Source organism: Pungitius pungitius, chromosome 7, assembly GCF_949316345.1.
Source record: "Pungitius pungitius chromosome 7, fPunPun2.1, whole genome shotgun sequence".
Lineage (NCBI taxonomy): Eukaryota > Metazoa > Chordata > Actinopteri > Perciformes > Gasterosteidae > Pungitius > Pungitius pungitius.
In genome coordinates this window covers 7,847,507-7,864,469 of record NC_084906.1, presented here as the reverse complement: position 1 = coordinate 7,864,469, position 16,963 = coordinate 7,847,507, and the positions used below count along the sequence as shown (strand labels likewise).

Below are 16,963 nucleotides of genomic sequence, written 5' to 3'. Positions count from 1 at the left end.
ACCCCATCCTCTTCTGTCCCAGGTGTGTGTACTAGACCTTCGGAAATAGTGTTGCTGTTTGTTGGAAGCCATGGACCGACCATGAATGTGTACATAGCCAAATGACTGTCCCTGCCTGCCCTGCGTACTGCTCTCGCTCACGACTATGGCCCCGCCCACCGACAGACAGGAAGCAGGAACAGGAAGCAAGCACCCGACACAGCAGGTCCAGAAACGGGATGAATGGACGGAGAGACAGACGGACGGAGTAACGGGCGGATGGAAGCGCCCCTCTCCATCTGTGCAGACTCTGACCGAGATGCAGACGGGACGCTTGAAAAAACAAGAAAAAAAACCTCATAAGACAAAAAAAAGTTACAGATCCGTATATGTACCAAAATTTGGAAGCGATTTTGCTTTTTTTGATCTTTAAACCATGCTCATGTGTCATCAAAATGAAAAACAATGAAAAAAGTGTTGACCTTTGTTACTAGTTGGAGCTCATTGTGAAGACATATCAACTTCTCCACCATAAAATAGGATGGCACTTAGTTTTTTTTTATTTTTTATTTCCGATCTCTTGTTTCAATGTTTTTATACTTTTTATCTTTGGGGGGGGCAGAGATTCGTTGACATGCATCTAAACGCACTCGGACGTGCACACCATGCAGTGTCCTCGTCGCTTTTTTTCTGGTCTTTCAGTCGCGAGGTGGACCTCAAAGCGGACTGGTTGTTCTGCAGAGGCTGTGCACACGACACAGATGCTGTAAAGACGGCTCCTCTGCGCACTGATTGATCTAGATGTTTTTACCCACAGTGCACCTCTCTGCACCTTCGGCCATAGCAGCTACTTGTGTGATGGAGAACCTTTCAATTGGCAGGAGGCTAAATGTTTGAGGCTGTTGGGAGTTTTATTCAGACCTCAGTCGTCAGGTCCCGTCTGCGATTACACTCTGTCCTCGTCAGCCAGTAGGATTCCAGCATTCTTTTTATTTACATTTTATTTTTACGTTCAACAAAACTGAGTTCAGGACTTGAAACGTGTTTAATTGGATTCCCGCTCAAATCCCCAAACTCCCGACGGTTGCTCCCTGTTTAGTTCACGCAGGGGCTCTGGAGGCAGAACGGATCCCAGGCAGATGGGCGGAGCCAAAGACGTGGATGATGTCACCGGCTTCATGAGCTCCTTCCATCATGTGGGATGTTTTTATGTAAACAAGTGAAGCCAAATACAGTTTGTGGTCCCTTTTGATAGAATGTGAATCACTACGGTTAAAGTTAAAGGTTTATTATTGTCATACAGCGTTTTAACCGATCAGCTGGTCTCTGGTTCCGCTCACTCTGACTTTTTGGGAACGGTTCCTAACTTTTGGGTCGGTCTGAAGAAATGCGTCACTCTTGCACCTCTGACATCTTTTAAATTGTATTTTGACGAATTTGAAGTCCACCGCTCCGGTTCTCTGTTGCTCCACCCCTGTCAAACCGTAGTGACTCCAGAGCAGCTCTGCCTCCCAAACTATAATCCATAAATGAGCCCCCACATTCCCCCGGATGGAAGAGAGCGCCTCAGTATGACTTTTGGCTGCCTTTATTTAGAAAGAGGATGTGACGTTCTGTATGGTTTCCCCTTTCCTTTGTCATGCCTTTTGATAACGCAGCCCCCTACCCCCACAACCCCCACCTCCCCCTTCTCCCCCAGTTGAGTCTTACTGGCTGATTGCTGGCACGAGGTTGCTGTTCAGAGTCGAGCTCAAAAGCAGATCCAAACATTAAAGCAATATGTGGACATTTTATTTTTTGTCTGTTTTTCTTACCAGCTTCTTGTGATCTCATGGGGGATAACGACACTGCATTTATGAAGGACACGTCACAGATGGAAACATGTGGAGAAGATAAAGCGGTTCTTCCACAGCCCCGGGAATCAAAATCCCAAACTGTTATTTAATGCATTTGATAGATGAGCCCCCATCACCTCCATCCTTGTCACTTCTTCACCTTCAACACGCTGCTCACATTTGACTGCGAGGTTCCTCATTGATAAGACATTTTATACTCTTTTAAAAGCAAATTAAAGTTACATTTTTGTAATTTCTTTGTAGATTTGAAGAAAAAAACCCTGTAAATTGATGATTTGTTGGCAGTGTTATTTTCTGTGTTCTCTCCATTTTAAAGATCTTGTTCCATTACTTTGATGCTTTTGCGAGTAGTAAAGGTTAAAGGTCACTGAAGGCCCCAGGACAAAACTACCACTACATTTTCTTTAATAAAGACATTAACATTTTCACTTAAATCTTTTTGGGCAAACTGGACCCCTGAGGAAACTGACTCTTTATTACATTTGTGTTTTTGGCTTTGGGAATTCATCGGCTTCCCTTTTTGTCATCGCTCGATCGGAGAGTTTCTCTGGAATCAGATTTAATGTGAGATAAATTTGCGCAGTTGGATGCTCCGAGGGGGTTCTCTGCCTGGTTCATCACAGGAGAATGGACTGAAGTCTGTGGTGGTCATGCTGAGGTTAGTGAAATCCTCTCAGTTGGATGCGCCTTCATCAGATTGAGAACATTTAGGCCACCTGGTTACCAGATATGTGATTTGTTATTGGCTGCGTGCTGCCCAACTCGGTCGCTGGTCACTTACAGAGTTAGACTGAAATGTCAACACCCTTTTCTGTTCTCTGGTGCTATTTGACTGCCCCCGGAGAAAAGGCCCACCCAGAGAAATCTGCAATTTAGGTTAGTGACCAACATTTCAGATTAAACCCAAATAGTTGATTCTGCCTCCAGAGCGGCTCTTCTTACAAACCTTTGTACAACTACAAATCCACTTTCTGTCCTCCTGTGTCCTTCTGTGGTAAATTGGGTATTTCTACAGAGATTTCATGCCAATCCTGTGCACTATTTCCTCATTTTTCTTTTCTTTTCTTTCCCGTATTTAAAGCACTTGAGCCAACAATCGTTTTGAAAATGTCCCGCGTCATGCCCTCTCACTTTGTCTTGGTAAACGTGGCTAATGTCGCTGAGTCAGCCTTTATTTGTACAGTCGAAACGGCGTCCCCGCCCCCGGCTCTCGAAGCCAAATTGATTTCTTTTCCTTCTGCAACTTGCATCACATTGGTCTGTTATCATTGAAGTCAGATTGGTAAAACTAAAGTCCTGAATAAAATATATTTTGATAAGAGTGGAGTGTTTATTTGTGAGAAAACTAGAACCAACATCGTGGATTCTTGTTATTCATGTCCGAACCTTTAAGAATGGCTTCAGTAAACCAATGAAAATGGATTTTAAAGAGCTTGTTCCCGTCCTCCTGCTGCTGCTTTCTGGGGTACGTTTGCAAATCCCTGATCTGATCTGAAGTGGGGAAGAAGGTGGCTGCCGCTTGGATGTTTCCTAAATGAAAGCTTGCAGGCCTAAACGTCTAGTTAGATCAGTCTTTCTATACAACTTAATGTTTTTGAAAATACTTTTCCATTTTGAGTTTGGATAAATTAGACTTTTTGTAATAAACCATACTTTTACAGTCTTTTAAACGCTATAATACAACTTTTGGGGGGGTTTGTGATACTAGTAAACATTACTATAATGATTTATTTTTATGAAGTCTTTGGTACAATTATGAAAAATGTTTACACATTTTAGTATGAATTTTGACCTTAATATAGACATTTTTTTTATGAAATTAAAGTTTGACTTGTTCACTTTAATCAGTTTCTTTACTTTCTCTGAACTTTACTACGACCTTGTTGGCCTTTATGTCTCTAGAGGACCTTCATTAGTTGACGAGATCATCACACTAATCAGGACAAAGTCCAGGGGGTTCACCACAAACTGGACACAGTAATGAAACAAAACTGAAACATTCATTGTTAGTTTTAATAATAATGCCGTTGATGAATTAAAATAGATCAGTCTCCTTGAATACCCAACGACCTTCGGAGAGAGACAACACGATTGTTTCCCGCCACGCATGTATTTCTTTGACATCCGTTATTAAAAGTAAACAAATGTAAACCCATAATACATTAAAACATACCTGTTGCTTAACAGTGATACTGGCTCTAGTGATAGTGAAATAATTCTGCCATAATTCAATGTGTTTTAACCCTTCACCCTGAGACATCGCACTGCCTTCACCTGGGAACCAGCGCACAAAGTAACACAAAGTACTAACTCAGCTCCTGACGTGTCAGTCTATGCTACGTAACAAAAGGTTCGAGCATGAGAGGCTTCAAACCCCCAGAGAGGCATAAGATTCCAGTGTTTACAGTATTTCTTTTGGTTTATGCGAGTACTTAAAACGCATGTGAAATGTCCTCTTTGATTAAACATTGATGCAAGCTGTTAACGTGCTTCCTTCACTGTTTTTATTAGCATTGACACGGGGAGGTCTGCAGCTCTGGCGCCGGGGGCCTAGCTGAGGATTTTGTGGTGCGGGTGGAGCGGCAGGGAGGAGGTGAACGCTCTGATGTCGGTGATGAGAGTCGTGTCCTCCAGCAGCGGCGAGGAGGCCGGCAGGAATGTCAGCTCGCACACCTCCCCGTAGGACGAGGGGGGCGGGTCCCCGCGGCTGTCGGTGGCGCTCGCGTCTGGTGGGTCGTTCTCCTCCACCCCGAAGCCCACCACCTAACCCACACGGCAGAGGAGCGTTTGTTTATGCTGGTTACATTTCATTTCTTACGGCATGACGATACAAGGAAACTTGTGGCTCTTACGTGGACGCTGAGCTTCCTGCTGTCGGCGTTCCTGTGCTGCAGGAACCAGGAGAGCAGCTCCTCCTGAGAAAAGCGCTTCAGAGCCTCGATCTGCAGCCGAGACGACGACTGGTTAGAACCACAGTACCACAACCCACACGTGCTCTGTGTGCACACTCCTTACGGTGAACCAACGGATCGGCCAGGATTGGTTTTGAAGCGTGATCGTCATAGTGTGTGATGTGTGATGTTCCTTTTACGGTAACAAGTGCGATCAGAGTGCATCGCATTGACTGACAGGAGGCGTATTTATGAAAGGAAATGCACACCGGCATTCATGCACTCCCTACTTTTAACCATTTGATTCAAATTTAACTTTTTTGGTAGCAAAATCTCCCTTTACAGTATATTAGTGTTTGCCTAAGCTACGTTGCTGATTAGCACATGTGGCTTTCTGATGTATCCTTGCACATTAAATAATGCAGCACGTATCACATAGATGTTTAATGACGGGACTATTCAGACCCTGTTTGGACTCTTAAGTAAAGATCCGCTAATTAAAAATAAGTGAGCATCACATGTGTAGAGAAGTGGTCAATGTGGACAATATGATTAAAATTCTCATTAAGTAATAATGTAAACTTCATTAACCTTAATTAACCAACTTGACAGATTTCAACCCAATTGACAAAGAATGTTGAGGAAACTGAAGGATGCACCTTCACATCCTCACTGGGATCAGCAGAGAGACTCACTAGCACAATGAAAAGCACCAGGAGAGAGACGGGGGGGGGGGAGCTCACCTCCTTGTTGAGCCTCTTGAAGACGTACTGCTGGGTGACGACCTCGAACCAGTTGCGGTCCACTTCCTCCCCCAGGTGAGCGTCCTCGCATTCCTTCAGCTTGATGAGAGCCGTCACCTGCGTCCTGAAGGCCTCCTCGCTCAGACCGGACAGGCGCTCCCTGAAGCTGGCCAGGAACTCCTCGATCTTCGCCTCCACCAGCTCCGTGCTGCCAAGGACAAGCGGGGCGAGAGGGAGGAAGAGGAGGCAGTCAAGTAGACGCCATCAAGGGACCACACACACCCCCTAGGTTGAAAGCACTGAGGAGGAGTCGCCCCTCGGGTCTTTATTTTGGTCCGGATGGAGAGAGGGCGACTCACCTGAACTTGGTCGCCTGGGTTTCCACGGTGACAGAGAACCCCAGCACCCCCGAGGTGTTTCTGCAGGTGGGGTACACCTGGTACCTGTGGATGGTGAAGTGTGGGGATTAAATGGCTGAGAGAGAGAGAGAGAGAGCACATGATCGGCGTACTCTGAAGGAATGCGTGCCACTGACCCCAGCGTCTCCTTCGTCCTGAGGAAGTCAAAGCAGGGCTCCTCCATGTGCATCTGTGGGAGGAGACACACGTCAAAGCCGGTCCGATGACACACACACCTGATCGAACCGCTACGGAACGAGAGGTCATTCCATTCACATTGCAGGATTCTCTGGCCCCAGGTACGAGGGAGGGACAGTGATTCACTCATCAATTCAGAAAATACCTATAGTTCCCATAGTGCTTTGCTCTTAAATACTTCAGCTGAACATAACGTTTTTCCAGTATTGGTCCAATATACTACAACAAACTTTTAGTAGATTCACACTTTGTAAAAGTGGGCGTTTATTCAATTAGAATTCCTACAAAAAGCTTTGTTCTTTGTCAGGAGTGCTGGTGAGATGGGAGTGGAGATGTCCAAACTCACCACCATCAGCTCCATCAGGGCGTGTTCCCTGAGGTTCTTCAGCCCCGACTGCAAAGCAATCCAAATTGGTAGATTAGTGGTGGAGGAAGATTTCAGATCAACACCCTGTAAAATGGTCCTGCATTTCAAATAAAACTCAAGTTAAAAGAAACCCGTTCAATCAGGAAAATGTACATTAATTATTAAAAAATCACGGAAAATCCGAAATATACTCCTTGCATAACTGTTATATTAGAATACTTTGTTTCTTATTCAATTACTTTTTAGTTCATAATAAACTGTGGATAGAGAACACAATGTGAACTAATAATAGATTATCAACTAGAACTAACACTAACTATGTCATGTTGCGGTTACCGGATGTACCAAATGTCACCAAGTGAGTACTTTATGTGGTAAGGAATTCCTTGATTAGCATGTGAATTCATGGTTTAGTGAGGTCACAGTGCCCTTTGATTATCCATTGTGAACACGGTCCTGAGATATCGGATTCACTACAGTACAAGTATTGGCTACTAATGACAATCACTTTTTTTATTTTATTTTGTAAACTGAACAAAATCAAAGATGGCAACCAAAAGCGTGAGAAGTGCCTCCTACCTGATAGTACACTGTGACCTCAGAGTTGGCGTCTCCTTTGTTGAGTGATTTCACTTTACAGAGATGTTGTTTCCGAGGGAGCTCCACCACCCGAAACAACACGGGCACCTCTGCTGACAGACTCTGGAACTGGAGCTTACTGCAGAGAGAGAGAGAGAGAGAATGATGTCACGCTCGCAGCTCCTCGCTTTGTTTACATCGTGTCGCTGTGCTCTGCGCTCCCCCAGCAGCAACGCAGCATTCATTGTTACAGTTTGTATTCTGCAAAATAATGACAACTACTTTCAGTGTTCTTCACTTCAACATTTACATACATTATGGTCTAAAAAGTCCTTTAGCGTGATTTTTTTTAGATAATTTGACTTTTGAGTGAAACCTCCAAGAAACACTGAAAGTGCAATAAAGAAAGTGTACTCACTCAATAAAGTACTGCAGAAACTCCCTGGACTCCTGTTTGAGGGAACAATGTGCGTGGGGTTACACGGTTATATAATCTGGTTACCTCGACAGCTCATTTCTGTAGTAAAACAAGTGGACCAAAGATCTGTGCATCAAACTGAAGATAAAACCCACATATATTTGCTTTAAGGCAAAAAAAAGAAGTTTAGTAACATTGCTCGGAGATTTGTGAATTAACCATTTACTTGTACTGTAGAGTTCCGCCCCGACGCACGCGCACGTGTGTGTGTGTGTGTGTGTACACAACGACCTTGTTTGTATTTTGCGATTCAAGATATTTGTTTGAACTTTTCACTCTTTGTTCTGCAGCTGCTGCATACTGATGTCCCTCCTTATCTGATCTTAGCACCAAATGAACTCAATTCTTCTCCCGTGGTATTCTAGAGGAAGGTGTCAATAGATCTAAAAACATGAGTATGATTTTTTTGGGGGTGTTTTGGGGAAGTGATCTTTTTAGATTCATAACGATAAATGGAGATGTCTGGTTTAGCAGCTGTACGTTCCTGTTGTGGCTTTTCCATCCACGTCACAGATGTTGCTGGGTCTCACCGTGCTGGTGAAGTTTCCCTGCACCAGGCCCTCGACGTACAGCTCCGCCTTCAGCCCCGTGACAAAGGTCATGAGGTCATGGACGGTCAGAGCCTTCGTGACGGCCTGATACTTCTGCATGACGGACCAGCGACAGTGCTCCAGGATCAGCAGACGGACGTCTCTGCAGAGAGGTAAACCAGCCAGTGAACGTCTTAAGAGAGCCTCTCTGGACTCTGTTAGGTCACGCCATTTGTAAAAGTATAAAAGAAAATGTTGGAAATGCAATAAAAAACACAGCTCATTTTGACAGGCCCGATGATGTATTTACAAGTTGTATTTCACCCGATCATCGAGCAAAAAGGAAGCGTTAATAAAAGCAGACGTGTTTGTAAATCAACCGTTAGATGAGCAAATAATGGCCTCAAAGCGCTCCCTGAATGTAAATACAATCTGGGCTCAATGCGCAGAGGGCAACGTAGCATAACAATGCACCTCCATTCTAGTGTGTGCCTGACATACTTGCCCAGTCGCTCAGGTTTGATGAGGATGTTGAAGTAGGTCTTCTTCAGTTGCTCAGAGAACATGTTGAAGACGCCCGGCTCAGCTCGGAAGTCTGCAAGATGATCCACGATCAGTTTCAACAAGAGCTGAAAAACAAAGAGCCATGGTAATGAGGGGGGGAAAGAAACTATATAGTAAATATACTCAAATACTCCACTTGAACACAGAGACAATAGATATTTTTTTTGAAACCGTTCCGACGAGCGTGAAAATGAACATCACCAGAATTTAAAAGTAACTCAGCAGAAACCAGCATTGTCTTGCCATCACTTTTTAAGTCAATAGGTTTGGAGTGGTGTTTGTGTGCACCAGATGAATGAAAGCCCAACATTCACATACACGGAGGGAAATGTCTAGCTCCTCCGTGTTCACCAGCTGGTCTCCAACTGTCTCCATTAGAGTCTGATAGAAATACGTGGTTTGCAGTTCTATCAGGAGACTGCTGCTCACATCCCGAGTGTCTTTACAGTGCGTCTCCTCACCGGCAGCTTGTGGTTGAAGCCCTTCAGTCGGATCACCAGCCCGTGCTCTCCGGCCACTATCCTGTACTCCAGCTGAGCCACGTCGGCCTCGTAGGCCGGCTCGGCCAGGTTGTGAGCCAAGATGTTCACAAAGATGTCAAACAGAACCAGGCTGAAAGAGGAACACCAGAAGTAAGCCACAGCAGCGTGTCCTCCGCGCTCGCCATAGGAAGACGGATCCTCCTCATTATTCATTTGAAAGATGCATCGGCGTTCTCTTACTTCTCAGGACTCTTCTGAATGATTGGGGAGATCAGGTTGAAACGGATATAAGCTGAAAGAAAGAAGACAGGAGTATTGAGTGGATGACATTGTTATAGATGGGAAACAGTGAAAAAAAATGGCTGCCGAAGTTAAAATGTAGTTATAAAATATTATATATGGGCAATGATCTATTCATGGTAGACAGTCTACAGTAATAATGAGGTGAATAAACTGCTTTTAGGACATTTTATGTAATGTTAATGCAGAAAAATAATCATATAAATAAAACAGTTCATAGCGCTGTGCTTTTCCTGGCTGAACCCGGGATTAAAAATGTGAAATGAATGAACAGCAAATACAAGTGATTATTGCCAGCATTCACCCTTGGGGATCTTGAACTTGTTGTCCTTCTTGTACCACATACAGCCTCGCTCGTTGGTCATGATCCTCACAGGAAACTCCGTGTCCGGACAGTCCGCCTCCTTCAGGGCAAAATCTGACGCTGAGAAGAAGAAAAGAAAAAGGAATAAAGATGAGAAAGAAGACGAAGACCTTAAATCATGAATCTGAGGATGCTGGAATCATGGGTTTACTTTTTAATACATCTCCTCATGTAGCATCATGTATAGTTGTGATTGTACTGACCGATGAATTTGTTCTCAGCAGGAAGGTGGAGTTCAGGATTGAGCTTTAAGTCTCCCGACCAGCGCTGAGCCCACTCGTCCAGGATGTCTGACCAGACGAAAAACAAGCGCATCCTGGGTTAAACGTAATGCCAATTCTCTTTTTCTCTGTTAACTTTGGCAGTGATTATCCTTTCATTTAAAGAGTAAGCAAGAGGACACATGGTGACATTCAGACCAAATATAAAGGTTCTCAGTATTCAGCAGGAAATAAGCCGCACTTAATAAACACATTCTTTAGGTTGAAATGTAAAAACTAAAGCTTTAAACACTCGTTGCCATCAGCCTATTTTTCCTGGAGGTGTTTCACACAACCCTACATTTAAGGATGCTTATGTTATACAAAAAATGCCAAAGAAGATATAAAATTCATGTAAACAGACATTAAATATGGGTATTCAATGACTCTCAGCCCACTTGAGTAGGATCAGCGGTTACTAAGATAAAGGATGGATGGATTTACTCAAAAGTAAATGTAAACAGTTTGTAGCAACAACAAACTGAGCACATATCGATTTCAGAAAAAAAGAGCAGCAACCGATACACTCTGGTTTGTTTGTGTCGTACCCTCCTTGTTATAGCTGGTGCCGAACCACTTCTCTCTGAGGGGACATTGACCTTCGTTCTCTGGTGACAGAAGCAGCAGATTTGCTCTGTCAGGAGTCAGCTGGGACAAAGCGGCACTGATCACCTGAACGCCAATAAAAACACACAAACACATTAAGTGAATACAACAAAAAATTATAGGGGCCTCTGCTGTTCAACATCTACATACTTCCACTTGCTCAGATTGGATAGAAATAAAGTACAATATCATAATTATGGACACAAATCTAAAACTATTTCGCCAGGGGACTATAATCCCATACAAGTGTTGGGTAAATGCATTGAATAAATAACAACTGGATGTGCCAGAATTTTCTTCAAAAAGAAAAAAAGTTGAAAAAAAAAAAAATGTTTTGAGGGCCGAGGAAGACCCCTTTAATTAAACCAGATTCAAGGATGAAGTGGATGCTTTTTTTATAGCACATTAAAAAGTTTTTGTACATAAAACTTTTTAATGTGCTATACAATACATTTGCGTTGCCATAAACCTGGTAAGCATGTAGCATCTATGAGCTTTATTATTTTTCCCGTCCCTTATATTTGAGCTAAATTGACATTTGCGCTCTGAAGAAGGATTCTCTGGACTGATTAGGGATCAGATCTAACGCTGGTTGTGGTTACCTGAGGGTCAAAGTCAAACATGAGCAGGTCTCCGGTCAGGAAGTCCTCTTTGGGAAACAGCTGCATGTTCTCACAGATGTTCTCCACAAACTCAATGGGATCCGTCTGTTGGAAGAGACAATATGAATCACATATTTAATTTAATCCGACCAACATGCAACTCTCAATGAATATTCATTCCTTTGTTGCCTTCATAAATAGATAACTTCTAACATAAACATATTTAGTAGACATTACCTGCTCTTGATAGTGGAACTCGTTGGCCTCAATCTTTTGAATTTCCTCATAGATCCTGAAAAACAAAATATGAAACTTATGGAGCTACAAGACAAAAGCAAGCATAATGTGTTTAGATGCACATAAGATTTGGTCATGATTTCATTAATATTGTTGTGTGATGTTTGGCCTTTGCAACATGCTTTTAATAAGGTTATTTTTAGTTAGCTATCCACAGAACATTCCCTTTAGAGGGAGTTATATGCACAAAGCTGTAATAAAAATGTAATTCATTAATATAAAAGAATTGCATTTACTTCCAAATCCTAAAATTCAAGTGTAATTTTTCTGGTTCAGGGATTTAAAGCAAACAAACATCAACATTTACAACTGTTTACACCTTGTACGAAAAAAGGGGGGGGTGGTGGTTATTACAGTAACCACATCATAGAACCCCAAACAAGTGTGTTTGCCTGACCTCTGCTGGGGGCCGAGAGTCTGTAGCATTTTTAAGTACTGGAACACAAAATGGACCACCTGCACAGAGACACAACATGAAGCAAAACAAATAACCATCTTCTTATTTTTTTTGGTGACTATAAATAGTTGTGGTGCCTCAGAAATAAAGTCTGCATCAGCTTAAGAGCTTCTTATACTCCACCACCCACACAAATACATGCGTTTGCTAACAGACGTATTCTCTATGCAATTTTTTAAAGGTTTGGGTGTCCTCACAGACAGACAAAAATATGTGTGTGTGTGTGTGTGTATATATTTACTTGGTAGAAGTTCTGGTAGCCCTGGTTAGTAAGGGTGATTGAGATGGAGAAGATTGAGTAGGTAGTGTTCTGGTCAAAACCTGTCTCACTGTTTCCTCCAAAGAGAGCCAGAGCCCAGCACCTAAAACACACACACACACACACACACACACACTAATTCCTGTGCACTAATTTAACATTTACTGCCAGGTTTACAATCAGTGCATTTCTTCACAACTCACTTCTTCCTGAGCAACGAGAGGATACTGCCGGTTCCTTCGTGTCCAATCAGCCAGGAGATGTAGTGGAGAGGCTTCACTCTGCCAAGAATAACAGACTTTAGAAGAGAATTCTGTGAAGGCCAATTAGACCGAGATGATGAGACAAGGGGAGGCCAAAGCTTGACTCGTCTGTGCATTGAGGCTGACTCACTTGTAGTGTTTCCCCTGCGGTGGTACGGCCCAGCTGATGGTCAGAGCATGCACCTTCCTCACAGGAATGACTGCAATACACGTGTTCATTTATTAGTACGTGTGCATCGTTGATAGTTAGATTAGGCCAATTATTGACATGATTATCAATTATTATTGATGTAATAATAATAATAATAAAATATCCTAGCACTACTGCCACAACTACTACTATTACCATTACTATCTGACCTCTGTAGAGTTTGTTGAAGGCAGGTGTGTCAAACGGCTGCAGCAGGTGAGAGAAGTCCACTCGAGGTTCACCACTAGAATCCCCCCAAAAAAAGGTGTCACAAACCAAACCGGTTTCATTCAGTCTCTGTGTTATCGTCATTATCGAGCATGTCATCTTTTATTGTGATGTAGAGAATATATGTCTTACTTGTTGGGAACTTTGATGAAGATCTCTTTTACCCACTGCTCCAGAGTGTCCAGAGACTCTAATCAGATACACACGATGAGCTCATTTGGTTGAACCACAGCAGCACCAAATCAACACACCCGACCCCCGTGCACTGCAACCGATGGGCCAGCTCAGGCTTTTAATAGTCAAACAATCTGCCAAATCAGTACAGACAACACGCACATCTTTGAAGAGGTTGTGGAAGTACCTTTGGACTGAACAGTGAGCGTCATGTAATGAGCAGAGTAGTATCTCTTCCAGAAGTGTCTGAGCCGCTGGTAGGTGTTGATCTGCTTCTCTTTCGGGTCGTGCTTTAATGTCTGAGCATTACCTGACAGGGACAGATGTTCAGTAGTGAGGTGATATTTGATGTCTTTAAAATACTTGTATTCAAGACCATTTAACGTACTTCTTTTTTATTGTCGCACAACAGCTTTTTTCATTATTGAAATAGCAGAAAAAGTCGCAGCAAAAAAGCCAAAACGTGTTTGTGTTGTTGTTGTTGTTCTTACCCCAGCAGAATTTGCCCATAGGGTGTCCTGCTTTAGCCAGACTGCCAAACAGCATCTCCTTACGATGCGAGTCTGACGGCCGCGCTAACTGGTACTCTGAACAGGGAACAAGAGAGAAAGAAAGAGGAAAACCAATATAAAGAGCGACTCAAGGTAAAAAGTCAGCTTGTTGTTGGCTTCAGAACCCAGAGGAGAAAGATTCAAGATGTTGAGAGTATCTGATTAGAGAAAAGGTTTGACAATTTGTATTACTCACCACTGTCCACAGCCTCCACCTCTCTATCGATGGCATCTTCTATCATCAGAGGACAGATGAAGAACTGAGCCCACCTGGAACATAAATATGAAAGTGAAACTATTTTAAAACTCTGAGAATATGTTTTTTTTTCACAGATTCTGACATTTCATGTTCAATTAAAAAATTAACAAATTAATTGTTAATTAGTCATATAATAATCAGCTGCAGCCTGCTGTAAAAACAATATTTACTATGTCTTGTTTGCACTCTACTGCAAATCCTGTAAATATCCCCGCTGTGGGACTCCTGCTAGATCGATGTCACAGCTTCTGAACTACTTTAATTCTTTTTTTCCAGCCTCACCTGTCCAGCGCTTCTCTGAAATGCTTCTTCTGCACGTCAAACTGAAAAATGGTTCTTTCACAATCGGTGGAGGCGTTGTCGCTGCCACCGTGCTTCTTCAGGAAGGCGTCGAAGCCATTCTCTGCTGGGTATTTCTCACTGCCCATAAACACCACTGGACATCAGTGGAGCAATGGAAAGAAGTCAAGAAGAAATCAGAAGGTCAGATTAATAGCCAGACACACATAAGACGTTTACCTTCAAATGAAACAAAAACCAAAATCAAATCGGGAGATTCCAAGAAGCTGTCAATCTGAATCAAGCCTCACTGTGCTCCAGAAAGTGGGCGAGGCCGGGGAGGTCCTCAGGGTCACTGAAGCTCCCCACGCTGATGCACAGAGCAGCTGCCGCCTGGAAACACACATTTAAACTTTCATATAGAGGCATCGGTAGTAAGCTGACTGATTAAATATATATATATAGTTAATTACATTCATAGCAAAAACTATGCCAAAAACACACCCTTTTTGCTAATGCTAACACACCTGATGCACTACGTTTGATTGTGTAGCTTTACTTTATCCACCTGTTTCTCAGAGCTCCCTTTCTTCTTCTTTTTCTTCTCCTCCGCGACATCCTCGTCCAGCTCATCAAAGTCGCTGTCCTGCTCTTCCTCTTTGTTCTCCTCCTCTTCCTCCTCTGAGCCCTCACCAGAATCCCCTTCATCCTCTCGTTCCACATCTCCACCCTCATCCTGCCTGTCCTCGGCCTCTCCTTGGTCCTCTCCGTTCTCACTCGCTCCCTTTCCGTCCGTCCTGCTGAAGTCGGAGATGAGGAGCGCTCGCAGGCCGTTACTCAGCTCAATGTATCTGCACAGAGCGGGACAGCATCATTCAAACACTGTAGCCCACCATCTCATCCACAGGAGGACTGACATAGCAGGTGTGAAAACAAAGGCTGCTTTCAAACCTGTAGTTCAGTTACTACATATTTATTACATTCCAGGACACTTTAGCGCACAAGTCTTTCAAACGTGGCCATTGCCAATATTCACTGATAAAAGCATTACTAACAAGGATAAAGATTTCAGAAAAAAACAATTCATTTTTAGATGCTTTATGAACTACAAGCCTTACAAATAATATTTTTTTTATTTTGGGTAAAAAAAATACTGGTACAGCTATATTTTGTAGCTACTATACAAACTACTATACGTAGTGTGAAACAGGACCATGCATGTTTAGATGCAAAAAGTTGTACAGGTAGTGGAAAAGCAGTGCTCTGTTACAGCACAGTCATATTTTACTCCTAAAAAATATGAATAATTGTGATAATGATAATGTTCGTATTTACCTAAAAAATCTAGGTTGAAACCCTGGCCATAATTGTGAAAGCCTATCTATTATAAGAAAGTATGACATTTAAACCAGACCCTTTCCACTCTCCCACCTGTACTTCTTTGGGTCACTGGGAGATCTGACGATCTCTGTGTCTCCCTGGTTTTCCACAGCGACTCCTCCATCTCCTTCTCCATCAGCCCCCTGGTTCCTGACATCCTGTGGTGGCGGGGGCTCACCCTGGTCTGGAGCTGATGCTGGACCTTGCGCACCGCCACAGCTCACTGACTTGTTGGACTGAGGCATTTTGACAAAGACCCTCTGAACATGCAGGGGAAAACAAAAATATTATTATTATATTGCAATAACATTATACGTTTTCTGGAACCCCAATTGTGAACCAGGCCTCATCACCCAGCATTTTCATTGAAGATCAGCATCATTCTTGTGGCAGAGCACACCAACGCAAGAATGTCAACGTTGAAATACTGTATGGTTGCTACGAATAGACGTTGAAAGAAACGTTTTAAAACCAATTTGCAACGTTTATTCATCGTCGGGCATAGTCTGCTATTCAACGTCTTTTCAAACAAAAATGCTCACTGGGAGCATCAGCAAGTGCTGATAAACTGGTTTTGGTAAAACCACCAAAAATGTTCTTGTTTTTGGGGGATTCCGCAATGTGAGGATTTGTTGCTTTTCTCTGTTTCATATCATAATAACACGGATAAAATGTGGGCTATACGCTACATGATTAACACAGTCAACTGAATTGGATTGATTGAAAAATTCATTAAACGACTATTATCGAAGAACTTGAGTCCGGTTTGCTGGAGATAGGTACCGAAAATGTAGGACTCTTTAATCAGAAATTGGCTTCATTGTTGGGGGGGATCGGTGGGCATTCAGTGGTCTTCTCTGGGGCATTTAAGGTTAGATCGCGTAGTTGACAGGAAACACTGGGAAGCTAACAAGCTAAAGGTATTAGCTAACTTTAAAAATGACGTCACTTACAATGCTGCTGCTTTAAAGACTGGAAGTAACTAACGTTGGGTCCGACTGTTACGATGGTAATAAGCAAAAGCACAGCTTTCACTAATCCCGTTGATGAGAATGACACAGCGGCAACTATTAAACAGATAAAGAGGAATCGTGTAGTGGAGCCATTAACGTTAGCTAGCCAACTAACATCTGAACTGGTGCAAACACGACACCGCAGTTCGCCGTGTCCCGCTCTGCCGTGGGGTGGCACTCACCTGGTTTTCTGTTGGCTCGATGTGGATGGAAGGCTTTGGCTTTGGGTTCGTGGGTGTGCAGTTTTAAGCTCAGGTCTCGGTGCAGAAGGCTATCTGCGGGGAGGGAGCTGTTAGCCAAAACAAATCCTGTCATTCGTCGCGAGCGAGAAATACACACAATCTGATTGGTCGACTCCGTGACGACAGAGGTAAAGTCGTTATAAGGTCATATCAATTATTTCTCTTTTATATTTA

The 16,963-nt window shown here is 43.1% G+C and overlaps 2 protein-coding genes across 3 annotated transcripts in view; one reads left to right on the top strand and one right to left on the bottom strand.

Annotated features, from left to right (window-relative positions):
• Nucleotides 1-3,156, top strand: part of LOC119216382 (F-box-like/WD repeat-containing protein TBL1XR1) — a 29,077-nt gene extending 25,921 nt beyond the window's left edge. For both annotated transcript variants that reach the window (XM_037469141.2, XM_037469140.2), the window contains one exon: nucleotides 23-3,156. In XM_037469141.2, the coding sequence (XP_037325038.1) occupies nucleotides 23-49 (27 nt within the window). In that variant the 3' untranslated portion in view covers nucleotides 50-3,156. The remainder of the gene's footprint in view (nucleotides 1-22) is intronic.
• A 666-nt stretch (nucleotides 3,157-3,822) lies between these two features.
• Nucleotides 3,823-16,888, bottom strand: LOC119216831 (nardilysin-like). The gene is made up of 31 exons (XM_037469981.2): nucleotides 16,730-16,888; nucleotides 15,586-15,794; nucleotides 14,723-15,005; nucleotides 14,466-14,547; nucleotides 14,158-14,311; nucleotides 13,813-13,886; nucleotides 13,557-13,652; nucleotides 13,253-13,375; nucleotides 13,024-13,081; nucleotides 12,834-12,907; nucleotides 12,604-12,673; nucleotides 12,414-12,491; nucleotides 12,193-12,313; nucleotides 11,892-11,950; nucleotides 11,435-11,489; nucleotides 11,198-11,302; nucleotides 10,538-10,661; nucleotides 9,933-10,019; nucleotides 9,670-9,789; nucleotides 9,306-9,357; nucleotides 9,045-9,195; nucleotides 8,521-8,648; nucleotides 8,020-8,182; nucleotides 7,430-7,461; nucleotides 7,012-7,150; nucleotides 6,412-6,459; nucleotides 6,005-6,057; nucleotides 5,829-5,912; nucleotides 5,470-5,677; nucleotides 4,688-4,777; nucleotides 3,823-4,598 (listed from the first exon to the last, which is right to left on the bottom strand). The coding sequence occupies exons 2-31, from the start codon at nucleotides 15,777-15,779 to the stop codon at nucleotides 4,386-4,388; spliced, it is 3,318 nt and encodes a 1,105-aa protein (XP_037325878.2). The 5' UTR covers nucleotides 15,780-15,794; nucleotides 16,730-16,888; the 3' UTR covers nucleotides 3,823-4,385.
• Nucleotides 16,889-16,963: the final 75 nt, after the last annotated feature.